Source organism: Mirounga angustirostris, unplaced genomic scaffold, assembly GCF_029215605.1.
Source record: "Mirounga angustirostris isolate CCGP_5_RB_7025 unplaced genomic scaffold, mMirAng1.0.hap1 SCAF_5, whole genome shotgun sequence".
NCBI classification, from domain to species: domain Eukaryota; kingdom Metazoa; phylum Chordata; class Mammalia; order Carnivora; family Phocidae; genus Mirounga; species Mirounga angustirostris.
In genome coordinates this window covers 62,687,186-62,715,178 of record NW_026991713.1, presented here as the reverse complement: position 1 = coordinate 62,715,178, position 27,993 = coordinate 62,687,186, and the positions used below count along the sequence as shown (strand labels likewise).

The 27,993-nt window shown below is 43.5% G+C and overlaps 1 protein-coding gene across 4 annotated transcripts in view; it reads left to right on the top strand.

Annotated features, from left to right (window-relative positions):
* Positions 1-11,861: 11,861 nt before the first annotated feature.
* Positions 11,862-27,993, top strand: part of DIP2B (disco interacting protein 2 homolog B) — a 222,023-nt gene continuing 205,891 nt past the window's right edge. For 3 of the 4 annotated variants that reach the window (XM_045873455.3, XM_064591249.1, XM_045873454.3), the window contains exon 1: positions 11,863-12,096. In XM_045873455.3, coding sequence (XP_045729411.1) covers positions 11,997-12,096 — 100 coding nt within the window. In that variant the 5' untranslated portion in view covers positions 11,863-11,996. Of the gene's footprint in view, positions 12,097-27,993 lie in introns of all 4 variants that reach the window. The other variant, XM_064591251.1, reaches the window with a different exon arrangement.

The window sequence follows — 27,993 nt, the reverse complement described above, 5'->3', positions numbered from 1 at the left end:
TTAGTTACATGATCACAATGCCATTGCCATATGTAAAAATATAAAACATTCCTTAATATCTAGTGTTAGAATTTTCCTGGTCCTCAAATTTTTTCTGTTTTAAAAAATCTCTTCTCTAAAACTGATATAACACTGTATGTTAATTATACTGGAATTAAAATTTTTAAAAAAGAAAAAAAAGCTTTAAAAATAAAAACCAAGATCTGATCACCAGGTGTGCTCATTGCCACAAACACACACATTCGTGCACTTGCACACACATACATATCTGTATTTATTCCTCTATCTCTATACTGAGACCTATGAGTTCAATACTAAAAAAAAAAAAAACGTCTATAGGGGAAGATAGTGGTGGAGTAGGAAGATCCTAAGCTCACCTCATCCCATGAATACAACTAGATAATTATCAAATCATCTAAATACTCCAGAAATTGACCTGAAGACTGGCAGGACAAACCCCACAACTAAAGATAAAGAGGCCACATTGAAGAAGGTAGGAAGTGTGGGAGAGAAACGGATTGTGGCCACTAGAGTGGGGAGGGATCCCCAATCATGGAGAAGGGTGAGAGGCAAACTAGCACATGGGAGCACACGGGGAAAATGAATCCCCATAGCAATTGGCTTAGAAAATGAGAGGGCCGAAATTTCATTAGTTCTTGCAACCAACAGGACTTAAAGCCTGGAGTTGTAAAGGTCAGTGTGCTGGGCTTTGGGAGAGTTCAGAGGACACTGGGGCTATTCTTGGAGAGAAGTCAGGGCAAACAGCCCATAGACATACAATGTGGAGACAGTGATCTGAAGAATGCCTGGGGCACACAGTGGAGAGGTTAGTTGCTCCTTTCAGAGTGTGTCTCAGAAAGGCAGCATTCGGGTGCCTTCATTAAACATCTGCCTTCGGCTCAGGTCATGATCCCAGGGTCCTGGGATCAAGCCCCTTATTGGGCTCCCTGCAAAGCCAGCTTCTCCCTCTCCCACTCCCCCTGCTTGTGTTCCCTCTCTCGCTGTGTCTCTGTCAAATAAATATATAAAATCTTTAAAAAAAGAAATAAAGAAAAAAAAAAAGGCAGCATTCATGGAGAGACCCCTCAGGGAACAAAGGAACTGGCCAGGACCATTTTCTTCCCTGACCCCTCAGCAAAAGCACAGGGCCACCGGCCAGAACCAGCACGGCACTGACACTCCCTAACTTAACACCAAACCACATCGCCTCATGCTCTGGTGGAACCTCCCTTCCCAATCACACTTGCCTCAGTCCCAGTGCAGTGGGGGCCCTCTCCCAGAAGACCAGCCCAAACCCCTGTCCACGCTGCCCCTCCCAACACGGGAATCTTGTGAGACCTCAGTTCTGTTGGTTGTGGCAACAGGTCTCATTTCATAAGCAGACCAGAGCACACCTAGTTAAAACATTCCACATTCAGGGATGCCTGGGTGGCTCAGTGGGTTAAGTGTCCAAATGTTGGTTTCAGCTCAGGTTAAGATAAGGTGGTGAGATAGAGCCCTGTGTCAGGCTCTGTGATCAGCATGGAATCTGCTTGAGATTCTCTCTCTCCCTCTCCTGCGCTATGCTCCCCGCCCCCCTCAAAATAAATAAGGGTGCCTGGGTGGCTCAGTCAGTTAAGTATCCAACTCTTGGTTTCTGCTCAGGTCATGATCTCTGGGTAGTGGGATCCAGCCCTTTATCCAGGCTCCCTGCTCAGTGGGGAGTGTACATGGGATTCTCTTCCTCTCCCTCTCCCTCTGCCCCTCCCCCCCCACTCTCTCTCTCTCAAATAAATAAGTCCTTAAAAAATTAAAATTGCAGCCACTCCTGGAAGCACCAGGCTCTCAAGAACAGGGGACACTATACGTCAGAGCACTACAAGACCTCTTCTTCATAAAGCCATTCCCCTCAAGAATAGGAGACAAAGCTGACTTTTCAAGTGCATAGAAACAGGCACAGAGACTTAGACAAAATGAGAAGACAGAGGAATTTGTCCCAAATGAAAGAACAGGACACTGCCACAGCCAGAGATCTAAGCAAAACAAACATAAGTTGGGGCGCCTGGGTGGCTCAGTCATTAAGTGTCTGCCTTCAGCTCAGGTCATGATCCCAGGGGCCTGGGATTGAGCCCCGTATTGGGCTCCCTGCTCCGTGGGAAGTCTGCTTCAGCCTCTCCCACTCCCCCTGCTTGTGTTCCCTCTCTCACTGTGTCTCTCTCTCTCAAAATAAAATAAAATCTTTAAAAAAAAAAAAAAAATGAGCAGAAGACATAAACAGACATTTCTCCAAAGAAGACAACCAGATGGCCAAGAGACACACGAGAAGATGTTCATCATCACTTACCACCAGGGAAATGCAAATCAAAACTACAATTAAAAAAAAAAATACAAAAAAGAGAAACCTACAATGAGATAGCACCTCACACTTGTCAGAATGGCTAATACCAACAACTCGAGAAACAACAGGTATTGGTGAGGATGTGGAGAAAAATGAACTGTCTTGCACTGGTGGTGGGAATGTGTATTGGTGTAGCCACTGTGGAAAACAGTATGGAGGTTCCTCAAAAAGTTAAAAATAGAACTACCCTACCACCAAATAATTGCACTACTAGGTATTTACCCAAAGGATACAAAAATAGTGATTCAAAGGGGTACATGCATCCCAATGTTTACTGCAGCATTATCAACAATAGCCAAATTATGGAAAGAGCCCAAGCGTCCAATGACTGATGAATGGATAAAGATTGGTATATATATACAATGGAATATTACTCAGCCATCAAAAAGAATGAAATTTTGTCATTTACAATGACGTGGATAGAGCTAGAGTTATTATGCTAAGTGAAGTAAGTCAGCCAGAGAAAGAGAAATACATGATTTCACACTCACATGCGGAATTTAGGGGAAAAAAACAGACAAATATATAGGAAGAGGGGAAAAAAGAAAGAGGGAAGCAAACCATAAGAGACTCTTAGCAATAGAGAACAAACTGAGGGTTGATGGAGGGAGATGGGTGGGGATGGGCTAAATGGGTGACGTACTGTATGGTGACTAACATAACATAATAAAAAAAAAGAATATTCTTGCAACTTCAAATAGCAAACGACAAAAACAAAACAAAACAAGACCCCAAATCTTAAATGTCTAACAAGGATAAATTATACCATATTCTTACAATGGAATATCAGTCAGCAGTTAAAATGAATCATATGGAGCTACATGTAGCTACACAAGGATGTGTACATAAATATGCTCATAAATATGCAGAAGATAATGTACACTTGTATAACTACATTATTTACAACATGCACACGTAGTCAAAGTATAAAATCTTGCTGGGGATGTAAGGGTTCAAAAGGACTCAAACTCTTCATAATATATTCTTGTAAAAAATAAGACATGGTAAATACTAATATTTCTTTTTTTTTTTTAAGATTTTATTTATTTATTTGAGAGAGAGAATGAGAGAGAGCACATGAGAGGGGGTAGGGTCAGAGGGAGAAACAGACTCCCTGCCGAGCAGGGAGCCCGATGCGGGACTCGATCCCGGGACTCCAGGATCATGACCTGAGCCGAAGGCAGTCGCTTAACCAACTGAGCCACCCAGGCGCCCCAATACTAATATTTCTTAAAGCAGTATTAATAGGTAGCCATATGTTTGTTATATTACTCTTTACACTTAATTGTATGTTGGGAATATTTTGTAATTTTTCTGCTGGTCCTTCCTTCCTTATTTTATTTTTTTTTAATTTTTTTTTTTTTAAGATTTTATTTATTTATTTGAGAGAGAATGAGAGAGAGCACATGAGAGGGGGGAGGGTCAGAGGGAGAAGCAGACTCCCTGCCGAGCAGGAAGCCCGATGCGGGACTCAATCCAGGGACTCCAGGATCACGACCTGAGCCGAAGGCCGTTGCTTAACCAACTGAGCCACCCAGGCGCCCCGTTCCTTCCTTATTTTAAATAATAAACATTTTTAGAATAGTTTGAAATCTACTGAAGAGTTGCAAGGATAGTACAGAACATTCTTATGTACCTCGCATCTGGTTTCCACTCTTGCTAACATCTTACATTACTATGGTGTATTTGTCACTACTAAGGAACCAGCATTGGTACGTACTATATTAATTTAACTCCACAGTTTATTTAGATTTCATTAGTTTTTCTCTAATATCCCTTTTCTGTTCTAGGATCCCATCCAGACGCCACATTCTTTGTAGTTGTCATGTCTTCTAATGCTCTTCTGGGCAGTGACAGTTTCTCAGACTTTTTGTCTTGTTTTGTTTTTGATGACCTTGACAGTGCTAAGGACTGTTGGTCAGAGACTCTGTAGATTGTCTCTCAATTTGGGTTTTCTCATTATTAGACTAGAGTTACGAGTTTTGAGGGCAAGACCACAGAAGTGACATGCCGTTTTCATCCCATCATATCAAGGGTCCATACTTAAAACATAACTTATCACTGATGATGCTAACTTGGATCACCTGGCTGGGATTGTGCTTACCAGGTTTTTCCACTGGAAAGTTATTTTTTGTTTCCTCTTTCCATACTCTACTCTTTGGAATCAAGTCACCAGATATGGCCCATACCTAAGTGGGGAGGAGTTAAGCTCTACCTCATAGAAGGGAGGAGTTGAATGAGATGGAATTAAATTAATACATTTCTATATAATTTTGTATAGGTTACTGTTTGCCGTTATGTTATTTCCTACAGAGTATATTCATCCAAATAGACTTTTTGTTGTTGTTGGTTTTACCCCTTGTTATGCACTCATTGCATGCTGGATAAAGCTAGAAATAGCAAGTGTAAATGACCTGGCCTCATCTAGGACAGTATTCTAGTCCTTTCTCTCAGAGTCTACAGCTGTAGTTGCAGCAGCTATGGTGTAATGGGGATGGGTCATGCAAAGTAATTCACTAGCAGAGTTTAATAAAGGGCTCAGCTAGTTTATTCCATGTTTCCTCTGCCTGCCAGGATTTCACTTAAGATCATAGTGAGGAAAGATGCCTTTTCTTTCTTTCTTTCTTTCTTTTTTAAGATTTTATTTATTTATTTGAGAGAATGAGAGAGAGAGAGAGAGAGGAGCAGGGGGAGGGCCAGAGAAAGAGGAAGAAGCAGACTCCCCGCTGAGCAGGGAGTTCAGGACCCAATCCCAGGACCCTGGGATCATGACCTGAGTAGACGCTTAACTGACTGACAGGTGCCCCAAGATGCTACGTCAGTCTTCCCCAGTGACATGTCACAACACAGGAAGAGAATCTTTTTTCTAATATTTTTCTTTTTTTTTTTTTTTAAGATTTTATTTATTATTTGACAGAGAGAGAATGAGAGAGAGAGAGCACATGAGAGGGGGGAGGGTCAGAGGGAGAAGCAGGCTCCCCGCTGAGCAGGGAGCCCGATGCGGGACTCGATCCAGGGACTCCAGGATCATGACCTGAGCCGAAGGCAGTCGCTTAACCAACTGAGCCACCCAGGCGCCCCATTTGATTTATTTTTATTATTTTTATTATTTTTTAAAGATTTTATTTATTTATTTGAGAGAGAGAATGAGATAGAGAGAGAGCATGAGAGGGGGGAGGGTCAGAGGGCGAAGCAGGCTCCCCGCCGAGCAGGGAGCCCGATGCGGGACTCAATCCTGGGACTCCAGGATCATGACCTGAGCCGAAGGCAGTCGGTCAACCGACTGAGCCACCCAAGCGCCCTCCTAATATTTTTCTAAACCCTCCTAAGTTGAAGACGGTCTACTGTATGTTTCTGCTGTTTTTCCAGTGGTTTCATACGGACTTAAGAACATAAAAAGCTCCATGTTAATCATGAGATGTCGGTTCATCTCACAGAACCTGTTCCTTCATGGAATGCCTTCCAGTTTCTGCAGGGCTTTATTTTGTAGTTTCAATTATAGGTAGGTTTTATGTCACCTAAATGTTCCCAGTATTCAGTCTAGGGGTACAAGGGAGAGCTTATTAACATGAACGCAAAAATTTTGTTGCTTCTGCCTACAGGTGAGAGACTCCCTGACAGGAGCCTTTTCTGGTTCTTTGCCCAACTCAGGGACCTTTGGGTATTCCCAGGAGGTAGATGACAAGTCATTCCAGGTTGCTGCTTTCTGCCACCACCTTCAGGACTCGGTGGCTGTCCCTCTGTTGCAAGCTTTTGTTTGCCAGCCTTGCCAGTGCCACTCTCTCCTGAGGGTATAATTATCCAAGAACCTAGCAGAGTTCTCAGTCAGGATTCTCTCAGATGTCTCCCTTACCAGGGAGGGGTATCTTTCCCAGAATTCTGTCCCCTGACCCCTAGCTGACTTCCCTCCAGGTCCCTTGGCCAGGATAGGGTGATTTGTTAATAACCTAGCACTAAGGAAGCTTGAGTATCTGGTATTTTCAGCGCCTATGGTGGTAGGTGGGCTCTCCAGACAAAGTAGAAAGGAGGGGAAATGAACTTTGGGTAATAGGCTCACAGCCTCTGCCAGAGCCCACTCACTTATGGCACTTTTTTTTTTTTTAAGATTTTATTTATTTATTTCAGAGAGAGAGAATGAGAGAGAGCACATGAGAGGGGGGAGGGTCAGAGGGAGAAGCAGGCTCCCTGCCGAGCAGGGAGCCCGATGCGGGACTCGATCCCGGGACTCCAGGATCATGACCTGAGCCGAAGGCAGTCGCTTAACCCACTGAGCCACCCAGGCGCCCACTTATGGCACTTTTATTCCATTATACACAATTAAAAATGGGTATAGTTCAATCTAACAAAAGAATAGAACAATTGTAAATATGCACCCAACATTGGAGCATCTAAGTACATAGAGCAAGTATTAATTGACATAAAGAGGGAAACTGATGATAATACAATAATAGTAGGGGACTCGAATACCTCACTTACGTTAATGGATATCTCATCCAGGCAGAAAATCAGTAAGGAAACGGTGTCTTTGGATGACACATTAGACCAAAAATGTATATAATTCGCTCATGTGAAATGTCATTCCCTTCCTCTAAGGCAGACAATCCCCGTGTCATGCAGCTACCTCTTCCAGCTCCAAGTCCAGACCTCTGGGACTACGTCATCTCCTTCATTCCTGGAGATGACTCCTCATGGACCAGCAGCTGGAGTCATAACTGCCTCCGACACATCCAAGAGACCGCTGGTTCTCCAAGTGTGGTGCTCACGCAAGCAGCGGTGTCATCATAGAAGGTGGTAGAAATGTCCGTCATTGGGCCACATCCCAAACCTATGAAATCAGAAACTCTGGGTTGGACGGCACAACTGATGTCTTATAAGCCATCCCCGTGATTCTGAGGTATGCTAAAGTTTGAGAACGATCGCAGCAAACAATGCCAGACAAGGAATTGTAAGTACAATAGTACCTTCGCTCAGGAAAGGAAATAGGCAGCAGACACTGTTCCTGAGCACATGTCATACCTGTTTCTATCAATTTTTGCTGTGTAACAAACCAACAAAGCTTAGTAGCTTAAAATGGCATTTTTTTCTCCGTGCATGGGCCACTTGAGCCGGGCTCAGCAAGGACGTGCAATCAACCGGCAGTCTATGGCCTTACTCATATACCTCGCGGCAGGTTGGGTTTTGCCTAGAGCAGTAAGGGCAGCTGGGCCATGTCTGTCATCTAGCAGCCCAGCTCCTGCTCATGCACAAGGCAGTGGTCTCAAAAGCAGAAAGAGGGGGGGCAAGCCCAATGCACAAGCACTTTCCAAGTCTGTAGGTCACGCTTACTATTGTCTCATTAGCCAAAGCAAGTCATATGATCAAACCCATTATATTGGAGGGATTTACCTAAGGATAGCGAATACAGTGCAGCCCTTTTTGCAAATAATCTACCATGCTGCCTGACAGGACTAGTGAGGATGCCTGACCCTGGCAAATAGAATGAATGTGTTAGCTAGTCTGGCAGCCTCTGGTTCTGATCTCTGGAAGTGCCTTAGTTATCCATTGTCCTTCACGGGCGTACCTAATATGGGCATTGGGTATATGCCCTTCTGGGCAGAACTTTGGCAGCCATTTTCCTATTGGTGGGAGTTGGAAGTTTAAGGACTGCTTTTAGTCTTGAATAATTAGCTGCAGCTAAAACCAAGTTTGGAATATCTTTGGCAATACATACGCTGCAAAAACTTACTGGGGCTCTGGACTGTTTAATCCTGTAATTCCATATGCTAATAAAGCAGGTAAAGACCTAGACCTTCGCTGAGCAACACGGTAGCCACACTAGTCACATGTAATTATTGAACACTCGAAATATAGCTAGTCTGGATTGAGATGTGCTGTTTCTTTTTACTTTTTTTTTTTTTTTTAAGATTTTATTTATTTATTTGAGACAGAGAGAATGAGAGACAGCATGAGAGGGAGGAGGGTCAGAGGGAGAAGCAGGCTCCCTGCCGAGCAGGGAGCCCGATGCGGGACTCGATCCCAGGACTCCAGGATCATGACCTGAGCCGAAGGCAGTCGCCCAACCAACTGAGCCACCAGGCGCCCTCTTTTTACTTTTTAATGTCGTAGAATTTAACATGACACAGTGGCTCACGTTGTGTTTTCTATTAGACAGCACTGATCAGTCATTAAGCCTGAGAATTTCTGCCTCATACCTCTTATCTCTATACTCTGCAAATACCCCCTTCTCCTTTAGTTTAAAGGTCTGTTCCTTAAGACAGTTCGAAATTAATGACCTCAGGGGGAGGAATACCACCCTTAATGTAATCTTTCCTGCTAGGCTTATTGTATTCATTACTAAATTGACCTCCTTCATCTGACAAAAACTGTTTAATGAAAGGTCTTGAGATCCTTCAGAGATCTGGAGCCTCAGTCTTTTCAATTTTATCACTGTGAAATCTCTTGCTTCTGTTTACCTCACTTTAACCTGGGAGACCTTGGCTTCCCCAAGTCAACAAAGCTCCACCCTGTCATCCCTGTCAATTTGGATTGCAGCCAGAAGAGCTTCTTTGTAAAGCCAAACTTTTCCACCTGTCCTCGGTTGAGACATCTCCAGACTATTTATCTCTTGTGTGAATTTACTGAAAGCCATACCAAGTGGTCCACTTACTCCCTAAATCTCGAATTTTTCCAATTATTTCCCTAGCAAAACAGCCCCAGTCTACATGTGATCTGTGTCACAATAGTTTACTAGACATTTTGTAACTGCACTCAGTCATTTCACATTTTTGCTCACTTGTAATACTCCATTTTTTGGTAATAAACTGAGCATCAGATGGGAAGCTGTGAGCAGTAAATAGCAGAATATTCAACTAAAATAAGTTTAAACCTATTTTCTCATATAAGAAGGACAAGCCCAAGTATAGGTGGTTCCAGAATTTATTTTAGCAGAACAATTCAGTCAAGTTCTAGGTGACATCTCTGCACTTCTCTTAGCTTTCCCCTGTGGTTGCAGGATGACTACTGATGCCCTAAACGGGACAACATCCAAAGACAGGAAGGAAGTGAAGGGGCATTTTCTCCTCGTGCATCTCTCTCATCAGAAAGGAAAATCCTCCACAGGATATTCCCTCTACAATAGTTACCCCAGTGGGTCACATACATGCCAAGAAGGTCAGAAAAGTGTATATTTGGGGCGCCTGGGTGGCTCAGTTGGTTAAGCGACTGCCTTCGGCTCAGGTCGTGATCCTGGAGTCCCGGGATAGAGTCCCGCATCGGGCTCCCTGCTCAGCAGGGAGCCTGCTTCTCCCTCTGACCCTCCCCCCTCTCATGTGCTCTCTCTCTCTCTCTCATTCTCTCTGTCTCAAATAAATAAATAAAATCTTTAAAAAAAAATAAAAAATAATAATAATAAAAAAAAGAAAAGTGTATATTTGGCATATTCAGCCTCAACAGGGTTGGTGTGGTCTAGTGACAAGGAAAAAAGGGAGTCAGGGCTACTGGGAGGGTAAACAAGAACACCTGCTAAGATCCTTCTTATGGGAGTCTACTGTTGTGTAACAGACCACCCCAAGATTAGAGGCACAAAAGGATAGCCATTTTATTATGTTCACAGGAATTTGGACAGGGCACAAGGATGGGCTGTCTTTGCTCCACATTGTTTGGGACCTCAGCTGGGAAGACTCAAATGTCTGGGGGCTGGAGTCATCTGGAGGCTTCTTGGGCTTGGATGACTAAAAGGCTGGGCTGAGCTGGGGCAGTTGGGCAGAGCACCTTACGTGGTCTTCCATGTGGTCAGCTCCTGGTATGGCTGCTGGGTTCTCAGAGTGCCCTGGGAGGGAGGACCCTCTGAGGGGTTCTCTGGAGAAGGAGAATACCGAGAACTAGGGAAGCTGAATGGCCTTCTAGGACATCACTTGTGCCATATTTTATTGGTCAAAGCAATGAGAAGCCCATCCAGATTCAGGGGAGGGGTCATGGACCTCACTTTTTGAGGGGAGGAATGTCAACAAATTTGCAGCCTTATAAACAAACCAACCAACCTTCAACAGTCCTCATGTAAACCGGAGGACATACATACATATATTCCCAAGATTCTCCTTACATTGTTGCAGTTAAAAGGAAATTTCAGTCCATCCCTCAATCAACCATGATGTCACATTTCTTTTTTTCAAGCTGAAATTCTTTTCTCAACTAAAAAATAATTTTCCTGGGGCGCCTGGGTGGCTCAGTCGTTGAGTGTCTGCCTTCAGCTCAGGTCATGATCTCAGGGTCCTGGGATCGAGCCCCACATCAGGCTCCCTGCTCGGCAGGAAGCCTGTTTCTCCCTCTCCCACTCCCCCTGCTTGTGTTCCCTCTCTCGCTGTGTCTCTCTCTGTCAAAATGAATAGATAAAATCTTTTTAAAAAAATAAAAAATAATTTTCCTTTCAGCCCCTAACTGGTGTACTACTGTCTAGAAACTCCTACTAGTGAATAGATATTGAGGCCTTATCTCTTAAAGGACCAATTTGGGATCAGCACAGAAGGGAAGTGAAAGCACTGAAATCCCTCAAATTGTGAAGGGGAGCTTTGGCATTCAAAAAAAAAAAAAAAAAAATAGAATATGAACGACTATTTAAAGCTTCTGCCCCAGTAGTTCCTGGTAAAAATACACAAATGTTTGGATCCTCATTATACTGAATTAAAATATTAATATTTTTGGAACACCTATTAAATCAGACATTGAAGAGGATAAAAAGATAAAGAAGACTAAGTTCCCCACTTGCAAGTAGTAGCATTCCAGGTAGGAGGAAGGAGATTCTCTGTTGCCTTAAATGCTAGAGCTGAAATAGAAACAAAGAGCTCCTGGCAAGTGGGACTAGGAAGCCCCCGTGAAAGAAGTGGTCTGTGATATAATAATACAAAAAAAAAAAAAAAAAAAAAAATCATTAATCGGTCAAAAAAAAGGGGCCTGGGGCACCTGGGTGGCTCAGTTGGTTAAGCGACTGCCTTCGGCTCGGGTCATGATCCTGGAGTCCCGGGATCGAGTCCCGCATCGGGCTCCCTGCTCGGCAGGGGGTCTGCTTCTCCCTCTGACCCTCCCCCCTCTCATGCTCTCTCTATCTCAGTCTCTCTCTCAAATAAATAAATAAAACCTTAAAAAAAAAAAGGGGGGGCCTGAGTTCAGATCCTCATAAATGGATAGATGTCAATTCTGGGAAAATGGAGGAGGGGAGAAGACAAAGGCAAACACACTAAGAGAACCGGAAAAAGTGAGGCTTGGCTCCCCTGAAAACTCCTCGCTCCCGGGAGCTCGTAAGAGGTACCCGCTACGTGTGTCCAAGCCGTCAACACCTCGAGCTCGTTTCGCTTAGGAGAGCTCGGGGCGGCGGGGTTGGGCTCGTCGTCTCAGGAGATGCCCAGTAGAGGGCGCCGTAAGCTCGCGAGTCCTCAGGCTGACTTGGCCGCGGAGGCGGGGCGTCCGCGGCCCGGGGGCGGGGCCGCCGTGCTCACGTGACTTTCGCTCATGGCGGCGGCGGCGGCGGCAGCGGCGGCGCTCGGCGGCCGGAGCCGGATCCTGTAGCCGGGGTGTGGGCCCGCGTCAGTCCGTCCCTCCTTCGGCCCCCTCTCGTGTCTTCCGGAGTGTGGCTGGCGGAGCCCGGATGGCGGAGCGAGGCCTGGAGCCCGCGCCGGCCGCGGTGGCGGCGCTGCCGCCCGAAGTGCGGGCGCAGCTGGCGGAGCTGGAGCTGGAGCTCTCGGAGGGTAGGAGGCGGGCGGGGGAGCGAGCGCCCGGGCGCCGCTGCGGGTCGCGGCGACAGGGAGAGCAGGTCCCCGCCGCGCGCCCTGCTGGCCGTGCGGGCGAGACGGGAGGAGGGTGCCGGAAATCTGGCCCGTGCTCTGAAGGGTCGGCTCCCTGCTCCCGCACCCCACGAAGTGGGTTTCCCGTGGCGTTCGTTGTGTTCTCTGGGAAGGGGTTAAGCAGGGGCTTGCTTGGGGGAGTTTCTGCACTCCCTGCCCCTCAAAACCCGAGACAAAGCTGCGCCCTCGCGCTCCTGCCCGGGCGTCTGGGCACGGTGGGGGGCGGGGGCTGAGGCTGCGAGCAGGGCGGCTGACAGCTTTCTCCTGGCCTCCTCTGCCCTTTTCGAGGGGAGGGCCCCGCGCCTGTTTCAGCTCCCCTCCCCCCTTCCGAAAAAGAGAAAGATACATGGGAAATCCGCAGCATTTCTTCTTCCTCCTTCTGTAACAATACAAGATGCCTCCCCAGTGACAGGAGTGAGGGAGAAGCAGGGTGGGCCATTGAGGGTCCTAGGGACATTAGAAGCAGTGGCATTAACCCGGAGAGACACACACTGTGCTGCTTTCAGATCACCTTTGTCATAAGGGCTTTTTCCTGGTGCCTGTGTTGGGGGTGAATTTTCCGCATCTGATCACCTTTTGGAGTCTTTCAACAGAGGAGGGTGGCCACCGGTTACATGCAAATCCTGGCCGGCATCCTCTTTGACAGGATTGGTACAAGGAGGGTTGGATTTGAGAATTAAAAAAATGGAATAAATCAAGCCTCCGCTATTAGAGAAGTCCCTTGGACAACAATGAGAGAAACGTTGCTCTGTTGTGAGCATGTGATCAGGCTTCTTGTGCAGTTGTGATCAGTTCTCCATAAAGTTCCTGTTTTTATCAGGGGCTGACTCTGAGACAAAAGCAGCATTTTCTACAAGCTTGATGTCAGTATTGTGGCGGTGTCCCCAGAGTTGCATATTTTTACCGAGTTCCTTGCCAAAGGCCCTCTTTGCCAGCATTTTTAAAGTGGATTAAATATTGTTGATTGGAAGAGAAGAATGTGACAAGTTCCCAGGAGAGTTCAGACTTTTTGTTTACTTATGGAGGCATTCTCTCCCCATCCCCCCGTTAATCCTTTACAATGAAAAACCAGAAGTAGATTTGAGTGTTATAAATCCTGTTGGGCATGCAAGGAAATAATTATTTTTAATAACCCTGTTAGGTTTTCCCAATGTATAGGGAGGTGCTGTTTCCATTTGCACTTAATTACCAACATATTATTTTTCAATTAATCAGTTGGGAAGTTATTTTTTGGCCCATCCCCAGAATCCGCGGTGGTGGGTGAGTTGGTTTCTGTGAGGTATTTAGAGTATTATCATGGGTCCTGCCTCTCAAGATAACCTCATTCTTCTCCTATACTAAAACATTGTCATTAAATCTGTAATGACTTCCATTCACATCTGACTTTTAAAACAGTTTATAGTAACAAATCAGCTATATTTGATTAGCCAGCAAGAGAGAGGTTTGGCTGGATGTTTGTGTCAGAATGAGATTAAAAATAGGAGTTGATTGCTTTTGCACAGAGGGAAATCCTGGAAGCTCCTTATTCTTGGTATATCGGCTTCCAACTGATTATTGTTTACTTCTCTGAGTGTTTCTAGAAATGATTCTGAGGAACTCTTTCTAGGACTCACACTGATTAGCTCACCTTTCTCTCCTTTAGAAAGGTGTGAAACTCCTACAAACTGTGGATGTCAAGCCTTCAGCATCGTTAAGGACAAATGTATGCTTTGCTTTCGCATGCAGGATTGCTTTGGGTGACATATACTTAGTTTGAATTAGTTTCTTATAGATTCATGCTGTGTTGTCCTGTATTTCATCTCTTTTAGCAACGGACAACTGGAAGAAATAACAGTTGAAAAATCTTGGGCCTGCAGTGTCAGCATCTGGGCCATCTGTCTTTTTTCTCTTGCTTAAAAATAAAGTACGGAGGGGGCGCCTGGGTGGCTCTGCCTTGGGCTCAGGTCATGATCCTGGGGTCCTGGGATCGAGCCCCGCATCGGGCTCTCTGCTCAGCGGGAAGCCTGCTCCTCCCTCTCCCACTCCCCCTGCTTGTGCTCCCTCTCTCGCTATGTCTCTCTCTGTCAAATAAATAAATAAAATCTTTAAAAAAATAAAGTATGGAGGATGCTTGACTGGAGAAATTAGGTAGACGTTTTTAGGAATTCAAGTGAAGTTAAAACAACCCACTAACCCCCAGATCTCCGGAGTGGTGTTACTTGTGATGTCTGTAGTATATTTTGAATGAATCTTTGCTTGTTTGTTTGTTTATTGTACATTTTCTCTACAGCTGCTGCTCTGTTGACAGAAGTACTTTTTTTCCTTTCAAAAAAAATGTACTTCTAACTTTGTGTTTATCATGGGTTGCTGGCTTTGGTGTACTCATTCTTTGATTTTATTCATTTTTTTTTTTCATGCAGGCCGTAGTTGGTCCTAATTATAGTGATAGTCTGAGCTGTGTGCTGTTAAAGAAATTTCTTTGCGCTTGTCTGCATTTTCGGCTGCAGGCTTTGGTCATAGCTCCACCACCTCTGTGCTGAAATGCAGGTTTGTGCCTCTGTGAGCTGTTTGCCGCAGAGCGCGTTGCAGAGCCCAGGGCTGTGTCTGGTGCTTCAGGCAGGTCGCTGTGGACTTGGCCCTGAAAGCTCCTGCTTCTGCACCAAAAAGAAGAGGCTGCAGCTGTGCAGAGAAGCACTTAAAGTGAAGTTACACGTAATCCGGAGCTCTTCTGTAGATGAATTGAATAGGTAGGAGGTTTCTACAAGTATTCCCGTGGTGCATATTTTTTTCATAATTCACATATATTATTGTGTTGTTATATGTTTGACAGGAAACTCTGTTGTCACTTTATTCACGAGTTTTACTCAAGTGCATGCATATTAAGTAACACTAATGATGAGACTTACGTGTTTAAATCTGTCATATAATACACTGTATTTGTATAATGATCTTATACATCATGTCATCTGGGCTTCGCTGCAACTTTGTGATTAGGTAGAATAGATAGATATTATTACCATCACTCACCTTTTCTTGTCCTTCTTTGTTTTGTTTTGTTTGTTTGTTTGTTTTAACAGAAGGGACGACTTAGAAAGGTGAAGAGGCTAAGTGTTTTATCTAAAGTCACTCATCTACTAAGTGCCATTATCCTAAGCTGCCATGTAATTATGGCATCTGTTACCATCAGATGATTTAAATATCTTTCTTGTTATGGCACAAGTTATTCTCTTTTACTCTAAGGAAATGCTGTGTAACAGTTGTTTGCCACAATTCTAAATAGTTCCCTTGATTCTCTTTCTGAAGTCTCTTTCAAGTCTATCATTCACTTATTTGATTCAACAGACACTTATTTTGTGCCTACTATGTGCGGGGGATACAGAGGTGAGCAGGGTACTGTGTCAGCCTTCAAGGAGCCCTGAGTCTAGAAGGGAAATCACACACAGACAGTACCAACCAGACAGTACAGGAGACCATGGTAGAGCTTTGTCCAGAGGCTGCCTTCCAAGAAAAGAGGAAGCTATCTGCTTTGTCGTTGTTGTGGAAAAGAAACAGCAGAGAACTCTAAATATAAGATTGGGCCGTGTGGAGACACGGTAGAGACGGCTGAGATTGAGCTTGTGCAGTTCAGTCCTTAGCGTGAAGGAAAGAAGGACATAAATCCCATACTTCTGTGGCTTGTTGGAAGAGCTCAAGTCTTTCAGTGTCCAAAGATGACAACTGGGAAGGTATTTAAGACAAAATAACACAGGAAGGGATTCTCCCTTTTCTTGTTTGAACACTTCTCTGAGCACAAACACAACAAACACAATCACATCCTCCCTTCCTCCTCTTCCATCACTCATCTTGGCAGCCCTGCAAGGCTGGTAGGGCCCACCTTGAAGGTGGAGGGATAAGAGAGGGCTCCTTGCCAGGAGTTGAAGGGAAAATCTTCTTGAGGAGTGGGGAAGCAGTGGGGGAGTTGAAGAGGGAAAGGGATAGGTGCTGGCTAGAGATCATATTTCACAGTCTCTGAAGTGGGCAAGTAAAATTAAGGAGCCAGGAAACTGGCGAGTCCCTCCTGTTTAATCTACAGTGGGAAAGTGGTCCACTTTCCCCCAAATACAACACATGGTTTTGAATTCATAGGATATACATTTATCAGAAAAGTACGGGTAAGTAGTTGTCATACCTGTTGCTAGGGGTGGGAAGGAAAGCAGGGGTGTGGATTTTTAAATAACCAAAATGGGGCATTATCTAAGTGATCTTCTCCCTAAAACTTTCGTGTATATATTTTTGGTGGGTCATACTCATCTTACGTTGGAACTCATCTTTAGGAATTGTGGTCAGAGCCTGTGGCACATTCCTTTGAAAATCTTCAGGGTGGCAAATTTTATTTGAGGGTGGAATTTCATTTTATAGGTTACTTGGAGTCAAGTAGAGAAAATCCGGTGATGTTCTTTTAGAGTCCAGACTAGTTGTGATTGAAAAAAATTAGAGTGATTATAAACTGATTTGCATTGTGACTGTCAAAAAAGTAGAGTGATGTAAACTGGTTTTGAGGGTAGTTCAGAAGACAAGTGACGAATTTGTTGGTAGAATGATTCAGCTTACTGTAAAGGATAGCACTCGTTTGGGCACTCTTGTTCTGATGTGTATTTTGAAAAAGTATCGTTTGACAGCCCCGTAGCATTGAACTGGATTTTTGAATGAAAGAAATCATTAAGGGGCTCCTGGGTGGCTCAGTCGGTGAGGCATCGACTCTTGGTTTCTGCTCAGGTCATGATCTCGCGGTTGTGGGATCGAGCCCCGCGTCGGGCTTTGTGCTCAGTGCAGAGTCTGCTTCAGGTATTCTCTCTCTCTCCCTCCCGCTTACTCTCTCCCTTTCTCTCAAATAAATAAAGGCTTAAAAAAAAAATCATTACCTCTTCATTCTTAGCCTGGCCCCTGGTGGCTACTTTCTTTCCTAGCCTGTGTAAGGATTAGCACCTCAGGGTGGAAAGTTCAGATGGTTGGCTGAAAAGGGCCCTCGCACTATATTTGTATCATAATTACTACGGTTCTCCCCCCCCCGCCCCACTGCTCTTCAAGAGTTAGCTCAAGTGCCAGCTTTTTTTAAATCAACCTAACCCTGACCGCTATGAGCTCCCTCGCTTCAAACCTTACAGCATTTGCAGTGTATGTCGTTTTTGCCAACCAGTACATTTTCTAATTATTTAAATTGTTTTTCATTTCACCTCAATGTAAGCTCCTACAGAGGTCATTCATACTTAAACTTCTTTAAGTAGCTCCCCAACTATTTCTTTCTTGTATTGTTCTAGGAGTACAGTAAATTTTTGCTCACTTCAATTTGATGTAAAGTGAAACATGAAGTCCCTGTCTTGGGATTTGATTTTGGTATGAGGCAGGGTTGTGTAACCATTTGAGCACAGGTTTTGGCATCTGGTGGGCCTTGGTCCCATTCCTGGCCTGTCACTTAGCTCTGTGACCTTGGACAGACTGTCTACCCTCCCTCTTTTTAACTTCTTCAGTTGTTAAAGGAATGACAATGTCACTGGAGTTGTAAGGTTGAAAACGAGCTGACTGTAGTGTGTGGCCTGCAGTAATTGGCTTGGTGCATGTAATCTTTATTGTTTCTGATAGTGAATGGATGCATGGTGACTTGGCTGTTTTTAGTATCTCGTGTTACTTAGCAGAATATGGTTGTATATGAAGTGATGAATGGAATCAATTTGTGCACGTATTTTTTAAAAGAAAGACCTCACTGCACCATCAGTTGCTCCTGTCGGCACCCTCTACCCTTGGTTTAACACATGTTGGGTCACTGCAGGCAGTTGACTAGAGCAGAGCAGAGTAGCTGGTTTGTTTCATAGAGACATCTGGTGTGAGTACATTTCCGAGGCAGTAGGTTCTGGTAAATGGCTTTGAAATTTAAGCGTAGTTTCTGAGACTCAGGCATCTACCAGTTATGAAAAGGCACATGTGGGTGCTTAGAACCTTCAGATAGTTTTTATCTCTTCCTTTTCTTAGTCCTCCGTTTGTCTTTAGTGAACAAATCCTTTCAGTTCCTCCTTCAAAAGTTTTCTTGCGTCCTCTTTTCTTTTGAGTTGTGTTTACCACCAGCCTTGTCTGGTCCTCTATCTTTAGACCCAAGGGTCTGATTTTTGTCTCCCTTGAGCTCTAGGTTGATCTTTTTTGTCTTTTAAAGATACTGCTTTTTTCTAAAGCCATTGCTAAATCCAGGACTCTTGTCACTCATTGTCTTTAAATTCTAAGTTTTCTAAAAAGCAGGGATGGTCTCCTATATCTCTTAACCCTAGAGTCTAAGTTAGTGCTATTGTATACCTCAAATAGTCCCATCTCTTTTGGTGATTGATCATACTCTAGAGGTTTTAAGTGAGAGTTTTTCATATCTTTGTGTTTATAATGAATTGGTTGTTTGCTTTCCCTGTGGATGCTCATCTATAAACAAGATCACTTCTGAAAGGCAGTTTCTTTGGATTCATGAGTTGGCTTCAGTGGACCTGGAAACTCTGAAATCATGTGCAGAATTTTGAGTGTGAGTGCTGATGTGTCTTTTTAGGGAGCAGAATCTATTCCTTTCATCATTTTCTTAAAGAGGACTATGAAGCAAAGCTAAGAACCATTCTTATGAGCTTGCTTGTAAGGAAAGCTGAACTCCCTCCACTTCCCTCCTCAGCACTCTGAGCCTTATCTGAACCAGGTCCCACCCTATTCCCTTTCCTCCTTTTCTCAGAGGAAGAAATATCCCCTTGCCTGTTCTGTGGTTTATCCATCTCAGTCCCATTCCTTCTCTTCTGTGATCTTGACGTCTTACTTCATTGATTGATCTATTCATTCATAGTCTTCATTCATAGTCTTTTTGTCTTTGTCTCTCTCTCTCATCTTCAGCCTCTCAGTTAACACTTGGCTCTCGGTTCCTTCCCTTCAGCCTATAAATATATATGCTGAAATTTCTCCCAACTTAAAAAAAGCAGCTTCCCACAGTTTTGTGTTGGAGTCCGCTTGCTCTTGTGTGCGTGCGTTCTCTCCCTCTCACAGATCCTAGAAGGTGTAGTTTACATTTCCTTTCCTTTGCTCACTCCTTGGTCCATTGCTTCTGCTTATCAAGCCTCCAAACCAACCGTCTCCAAGGCCATCAGTGACTTCTAATTTCAGACTGAAAAGTACCCACTGGATACAGTATCTTTCTCTGCAGCGTTGGATATGGTGAATAGTTATCTTTATAAAACCCTCTCCTTCCTTAGCTTTTATGGCATCATTTCCTTCTGGCGCCTTTTTCTTCTTATGTTCTCTCTTGAGCTTTTTTGGGCTTCCTTCTGATACAAGTGTTCCTGCTAGCTGTCATTAGCCTTCATCCCACTTCACATAAACTTGCTGAGTAATCTCATCCGTGCCCAGGGCATTAGCCATCTTGGCTGTGAGATGGCTTCCTGGTCTGTGTCTTCATTAGGCCTGACTCTGAGCCCTCAGCCCCAGACATCCCATTGGTTCCCCGACACTGGTAACTTAAGTCCAACACCATACTCCTTATTTCAGCCCACTCCACAGAACCCTACTTCGGAATGTCCACTTACTCAGGTCAAACACTTGGGGGTCATCCTTAACTTCTGATAGTCACTAAGTCCAGTTGATTCTTCTTCCTCCCCTCCATCCATGCTGTTTTGGTCTTAGTCCAGGCTCTTGTTTTTTTTTTTTTTTTTAAGATTCCATTTATTTGTTTCAGAGAGAGAGAGCAGCGAGCACCAGCTGGGGGAAAGGAGAGGCAGAGGGAGAGGGAGAAACACACTCCCTACTGAGCAGGGAGCTGGATGCGGGGCTCAATCCCAGGACCCCAGGATCATGACCTGAGCTGAAGACAGACGCTTAACTGACTGAGCCACCCAGGCGCCCCTGGTCTTTGTTCAGGCCCTTATCAACCTCTCACTGAGATTATTATAGTAGTCTCCTAACTTATCCATCTGCCTCCAGTCCCTTCCCAGACCCTTCTCCCTCCAGTCTATCCTTCTCTATCGTGTCTTCTCCCCTGTTTAAAATTATTCATTGGCTTACCCCATCCACAGGATAAAATGCAAGCATCCTTTGCGTAGCAAGACCTGCTTGCCTTTGTAGCCTCATTTCCTGTGTCTTCCATGATTTTCTCCCCTCTCTAGCCGTGCCTAGCTACTTGCACTACTGTGCTTTTTCACTTCCATGCCTTTGTACACGTTGCCTTTCTCTGAGAAATGCCCATTCTGGCACATTCTTCCCCCTTTTCTGCCTGGTTTACTTCTGTTCCACTCAATTTCCTGTAAGAAGCCAGCCTTTAGGAAGTTAAGATAGGAGCTATCTATTATTGAGTGCTTATTATGTAGCAGGCCCTGTGCTTAGCTCTTCATATGCCCTAACTGGCCAGTAAGTAGGTGCTGAATAAATAGCTCCTATTATCATGATGAGAGAACTGGGCCAGCAGAAAGCACCTGAAATGGAGAGGAATGCAGTGTGTGCCAGATCTGGCCCTATACCCTGATCTTTCCCTTTCTCCCTGCCAGTGACAATTACATTCTGAAATGAATGGCAAAGGGATCAGAACAGTGGACTTAACAGTCATTTAGAATTTTTTTTTTTTTTTTTTTTTTTTTTTAAGATTCCATTTATTTGTTTGAGAGAGAGCAGCGAGCACCAGCTGGGGGAAAGGAGAGGCAGAGGGAGAGGGAGAAACACACTCCCTACTGTGTTTGCTGCTTACTGTGGGACCTCAGGCAGGTCTTTGAAATGTGTTTCTCATCTTACAGCTGCTGAAGATAAGTGGGATTTCCATTTTGTAGAGACTTGTTAAAGAACGTGCAGTCTGAGGCTACAGTGTGCTGGGGTGGGAACCCAAGTCTGCTTGGCTCCAAACCCCATGGGTTTCCACACTGCCATCTGCCTCTGTCACCCTGAATCATGTTTCAAGTTGTTTCTGCAAAATTCTTCTCCATCCTAACTACTGGTCCCCACTTTTCTTAGACTACACCTTCTGTCTTTGGAGCTTTTGAGGTGGGGCTCCCTGGAGGGAAAAGGATGGGAATGTTCTGTCCTATTCTCAGAGAATAGATGTGAAATTAATTTTTCTTCCTTGAATTGAGGTGAGGATGATCAGAAGCTGAAAAGGGGAAACCCAAGAGGAAAATATTTTGGATGCTTCAGAGGACAGTCCTAAATGAAAATCCACAGGTCTGGTGTCTTTGAAAGATCCTTGGTTGCATTGGACTTGAGCTTCTGGACTGTAGAGAGGATTGTGGTTACATTCTGGTTCAGAAAGAGTTTTTAGTGCTTAGGATATTTAATGTTTAAGTTTAAAGTTAATGTATAAGTTAATGTAGGGATTTTTGTAAATGACATATACTTTAGTTGATTTTTTCTTGGAGTTATTTCTTGTTTTTGAAGGAATAATGCTCTAATATCTTTATTTTTAGAGGACTGTTGCTTTCATGATAAATTAAAGCACCTGTAGGGTTTGTTTGTTTCTTTCTAAGAACTTTGGATTATGTTGTTTCAAGTTACTCATAGCCTAGAACTTGTGGGGTTTTTTTTGTTTTAAGTCTACCAAATATTTATTTATTTATTATTATTTTTTTATTTAACATATAATGTTATTTGTTTCAGGCGTACAGGTTTTATTCATCAGTCTGGAACTTGTGGGTTTTAACTCAGGTCAGGCATGCGTGCATTATGGTGTTGATCGGTCTTGTCCCTGAATCTCCTTTTTAAAAATGAACCCAGCAGGAATTACTAGGTAGAAGCTTCTGATAGTTTCTTGTTTAGTAAATCTGTGACTGAGGCAAACAGGCTATCTTCAATTTTTCTTTAGTGAGGTATAATTGACATACAGCATTATATTAGTTTCAGGTGTACGGCATAAGGCTTTGATGTTTGTATATATTGTAAAATGATCACCATAATAAGTATTAATTTTTGTCACCGTATGTGATTACAAAAAGTTTTTTTTTCTTTCTTAAAATTTTAAAGAGTTGCCATTCTTACATTATTGGATTTCCTTTCTGGCTTGGAGAAACTTTCATTCTTAAATTGAACGTGTAGAAAAAGCATCAGTCTGAATTTTCCTCCCATAGTTCTTTGCTTGTTTTTCTTCAAGGACCAAGGGAAGTACTGGAAGATGAACTTCCTGTTAAAAACACCAACTTCCTCATTTGTTCGTTATCTAAGCTCTGATCTCTCATGTTACCCCTGTGTTTTATCTATTTTTCAAATGATCTCAAACTTAGGAAGTTAACATTTACATACCTATTCTTACCTCCTTTTGTAAGCTGCTTGAGGACAGCATGCAGCATCCTTCAGCATGTGTATTTTCAATACCTATTCAATCAGTGAATGAATCTAGACCCTGTCATCATCCTCCCTGTCTATTCTTATTTTCTTACTAGTCTCTGACAGGCTCTTCTATTATAGTAAGACTGGTTTCCTCACTCTTTTTCCTGACAGACCCATTCCTATCTTTCTGTCTTTACAATGACTATTTTCTTTGTCAGGACTGCCTTTTCTCCTATTAAAATTTCTCCATATTCCAGGGCCCAGCTGATGTTCCCTTGATCATGAAACCAACTGACTGCTTTCATTCATATTAATCTCTTCTATTTTTAGACCACTGTATTCAGTAACAGAGTTTAACACTTAACTGACCACTATTATTTGTTTCCATTATTTTTGCCTCCTTAGTTGGACTTTACATTTTGTGAGTGTAATGGCAAGGTCTTCTACCTTTTGGAACTCGTAAGCTCAATATATCAGTATATCAGTAAAGGTGTATTGAACACATTTATTTACACGATCTATTGAGAGGGTGAGAGATGCGAAGAAGGCAGATTCCCTGCTTTCAAGGAGCTTTCAATCTAGTAACTTCTCAACAAATAGCTGTTTGGATTTTAAAAATATTAATTTAAGTAATTGTCTTTTAAGCACATAGAAGCATTTTTTTTTTTTAAAGATTTTATTTATTTGTTTATTTGACAGAGAGAGAAAGAGAGTGCATAAGCAGGGGGAGCAACAAGCAGAGGGAAAAGCAGGCTCCCCACTGAGCAGGGAGTCTGACATGGGGCTCGATCCCAGGACTCTGGGATCATGACCTGAGCTGAAGGCAGACGCTTAACTGACTGAGCCAACCAGACCCCCCAAAGCATTCTGTTTTCTGCTTGAGTGATAAGGTAGCGTTTAAAAATCCCATTTGAAATGATTCTGGGAAGATGGCAGTTTGCGTACATCTCTACTGCCCTCTTTTTTAAACTCAGTTTAAGTAAAATAACAATTTCAAAGCTTAGAACAAGAACACCAAGAGTTAGAGTGGGAACTCACGAAGATTAAGGACTTGGAAATTAGATTCAGGAAATCTAAAATGCATATGATAAAATTTTAGAAGGATGGGGTGCCTGGGTGGCTCGGTTAGTTGGGCGTCCAACTCTTGGCTTTGGCTCAGGTCATGATCTTAGGGTCGTGAGATCGAGCCCCACATTAGGTTCCACACTCAGCGGGGAGTCTGCTTTTCTCTCTCTTTCTCCTTTTTCCTCTGCCCCTCCCCCCACATGCATGTGCTCTGTCTCTCTGTCTCTTAAATAAATCTTTTTTCAAAAAATGAAATTTTAGAAGGAGAAATAAGTAATAGAAGAAAAATGCCCTGAGCTGAGAAAAGGTTGCAAATGGAAAAACACTGCAGATTTGAATGGGTTCACCATGTTCCAGGCGAGACTGATGAGAAGTGGCATAAACGTAGGCATATTCTGATAAAATTCCTGCATTCAGTGATAAAGAAAAAAAAAGTCCTACAAGCTCCCAGATAGAAGGATAAAGTTAAAACAGCAACAGCAAAATAGGCTGTTGTCATTTGCAATACTGCAACTTTGATGATGGTGTAAGAAACATCTACCGATTAGAGAAGAGGTCTCTGCTCCAAAGAATCCTGTATGCAGTCTAGATATTATTCACCCTTTAGGCAAAAGAAAGCTCTGTGTGAGTGTGTGAAGATTCAAAGATTGTATCACCCACAGACTCCAATCTAAGCAGTATACTCTAATCAAACAGATATTGCAAAACAGAGACCCCAAGATAGGAGGAAGAAAGGAAACGGTGGATATTGGACTTTGAAACATATGTATATATGTGTTTTATATATATATATATGATATATATATAAAATATATATGTAATTGCATATATAGCAAGTGACAGGGAACGTGTAATATAAATGCTAAGTAAGAATCTTTGAAATAGAAGAGACATTGCAGCAGAAAACCTGGTTGTCTGAATAAAATAGTCTAAAAGAGGGCGCCTGGGTGGCTCAGTTGGTTAAGTGACTGCCTTCGGCTCAGGTCATGATCCTGGAGTCCCAGGATCGAGTCCCACATCGGGCTCCCTGCTCAGCAGGGGGTCTGCTTCTCCCTCTGCCCTCTTCCCTCTCGTGCTCTCTGTCTCTCATTCTCTCTCTCAAATAAATTAATAAAATCTTTAAAAAAACAAATAGTCTAAAAGATTTTAGCAGAACTCAGACATTGTGGATCAGGGTAGTATGGGAATGGGTGGGAAGTAATAGCATTCTTTGGTATCTTTGGGATGTTGGCAGAGGGAAGTATGGGAGTGAACAGCCTTGGTGAGGAGAAAAAGACTATAATAGTGTTGAAAAATATAAAATACTTAAGGATAAGTATCAAAAGAAAGGCACAGGATCCATGTGAAGAAAATTGTAAAGTCTTAAGGATGTAAAAGCAAGATCTGAAAAAATGGAAAAATATAACATATTCCCAGATGGGAAGTCTATATGGAAATCAATTACAGCTCCAATGGAGAGTTCTCTGGGTGGTGGGGAGTTAGATAAAATCTCAATGTGCATGTGGTAGAGTAAATGTTTTGGAATAGCCAAGAAAATTTAGAAACAGAATCATGAGGTGGTCCTTGCTTTACCATGTGTTAAAACAGAGTCTAAAATTACTATGCTCAAAGCAGTATGGTACAGTGTTTGAATAAAGATGAATGGACAGTATGAAGTGCCTAAGTCCTTGTATATGTAGGAAAAATAATTATGAAAACATGAAAGTTTCATGAGCTTATTAGACCACTTGCCTTCTTAAATTCTCAAATTAGAAAAGATCTTAAGTTGGCTAGGACTCCGTAGGACATCGGCAATACCGAACTTCTTGATGTTCTTCTAGTTATGCTGCCAAGAGAAGCACACTGGAACCAGAAAGAAAAGACCATTCCTCTTGCAGTGTCTTTCCGGTACCCCCTACAGACCAAGCTTAACATTGAGGTATCAGGCAAAGGGAAATTATTTAAAGGGTCCATCTTAATTTTCACAGAACAGGCAATGGAGGGTAGATTTGGAGCTGAGAAGCAATGAATTGAAAACCGACATATCCGAGCGCCTGGGTGGCTCAGTTGGTTAAGTGACTGCCTTCGGCTCAGGTCATGATCCTGGAGTCCCTGGATCGAGTCCCGCATCGGGCTCCCTGCTCGGCAGGGAGTCTGCTTCTCCCTCTGACCCTCCCCCCTCTCATGTGCTCTCTCTCATTCTCTCTCTCTCAAATAAATAAATAAAAATCTTTAAAAAAAAAAACAAAACTGACATATCCTTGATTCCTCTCTTTCCTTCAGTCCAACTCCCCATATCTAGTCTATCCGTAGTTTTTTTGGTACCACCTTGAGAAGGATCCTTTTTTTTTTTAAATGTTTTATTTATTTATTCATGAGAGTGAGAGAGAGAGAGAGGCAGAGGGAGAAGCAGGCTCCCCGCGGAGCAGGGAGCCCGATGTGGGACTCGATCCCAGGACCCTGGGATCACGACCTGAGCCGAAGGCAGACGCTTAACCGACTGAGCCACCCAGGCGTCCCTTGAGAAGGATCCTTAATCTGCTTCTCTCCACTGTTGATCATTGCTAATCATTGCCTGACCTGCTCGTCTCCGGCTTTGTTAGCTCCTTCCTAGTGTCCCTGCTTTCTTCTCTCTCACTGATTTCCATGTAGAACCTACAGTGAGCTTTTTATTTTTATTTATTTATTTATTTATTTAAAAGATTTTATTTATTTATTTGACAGAGACATAACGAGAGAGGGAACACAAGCAGGGGGAGTGGGAGAGGGAGAAGCAGGCTTCCCGCCGAGCAGGGAGCCCGATGTGGGGCTCGATCCCAGGACCCTGGGATCATGACCTGAGCCGAAGGCAGACGCTTAACAGCTGAGCCACCCAGGCGCCCCTACAGTGAGCTTTTTAAACCACAAATTTGATCATGTTGCTTCCTTGCCTTAAGACCCTTCAATGGCTTCTCTTTGTCTTAAAATAAAATTCATACTCCATTCTGTGCTCTCCAAGGCCTGCACAGTCTCGACCCCTCATTTGTTCTTCTCATTTGCTGTGCTTCAGCCACGCTGGCTGACTTCTTCCTTGTCTCCCTCTCTCCGTTCTTTTTTCACTCTTCCCTCCCTCCTTCTGTTCCCTTTCCCTTTTATTTATTTAGTGGCTATTTATTGTGGCCTACAATGTGCTACTCAGGTACAGGCAATGTAGCAGTGGTTATAGTAACAAAAATCCCTGCCCTTAAGGGGCTTACACTCTGTAGGAATAGACAGAAATTAGTAAGTAATATATATTGCTTGTCAGATGGTAAAAATTTCAAAGGAGAGCAGTCGAGAAGGGGAATAGAGAACACTACTGGGGCTGGCTCAGTGGTTACAATTTAAAATAGGGTAGTCAGGGACAACCTCGTCCTAAGATGGCACTTGAACAAAATCCCAAGGGCAGTGAGGCTTTTTTCCTCTCCCTTGAACTCACCATACTTGTCCCCACCTCCTTGTTTCTTGTTTTGCTTCTGCCTGGAATGCTCCGCTCCAAGATCTGTGCTGGGCCAACAGCTCTGCCTCCTTTCTGTCTCAGCTTAAAAGTTACCTTCTCGGAGATGCCTTCCCTGATCAAGTTCAAACGAGTAACTCCTCCCACTTTTCTCCTTTACTTCTCTTGTTACTTTCTTTTTCTGTTTTAAAATTTTTTAATTAATAAAAATTTTTTTTTTTAATTAATGCTTTCCACCATTTGATATGATCTTGTTCCTGTATTTATTTATCTGATTCTCCCCTAGTAAAATGTTAGTTCTGTGGGAGCGGAGACCTTGCTGTCCTGTTTCCCTGCTGGATGCCCAGAGCCTAGAATAGAAGACTCTCAGCAGACACTTGTTCAGGGAACAGATGGACTTTACAAGGAGAAGATTCCACCAGGATTCCTTAGATGGTGCAGCTTTACAGAGTAAAGAAGTGTGGGCTCTGGCCCCAGGGCCTCTGGCAGGAAGGAAAAGGAGCCCCTGTGGGAGCTGGTCAGGGCTGGAACTCAGGGGCTCAGGATGTTTCCTGGCATTGGTTAGTTTCTGAAGTTTGTTTGTTTTTCCTTTGTTTCCCTCACCTATTTGTGCCCTCTGATTTTCCATGTGACTTTTATAGTTGGATGATGTGTGACAACTTTCCATTTCATCAGCCCAGCTGACTACGTTGCTCATTCAGTTTGGCTGATATTTATTATTGCAGCTACCTAACAGGAGAGATAGTGCCGTACCTAGTATACAGTGCTTGATGAGAGTGGAGCACACCCCTGAGGGGCTCTGCCCCCTGCATTGGGGGGCATACACCCCTTCTCTTTCATTGTATTCTGCTCATGGAAAGTTGATTCCCCTTTTACCTTTACCAAATGTATTACCCACAGGATCTGATCTGGGGTGTAAGCTAATTGGGTGGGTTTTTCTGTAGAACAGTTATTGTTGGCAACCTTCATTTTGGTTTAACTGCTTGGGAAAAACTAAATATTTTGTATGCCTG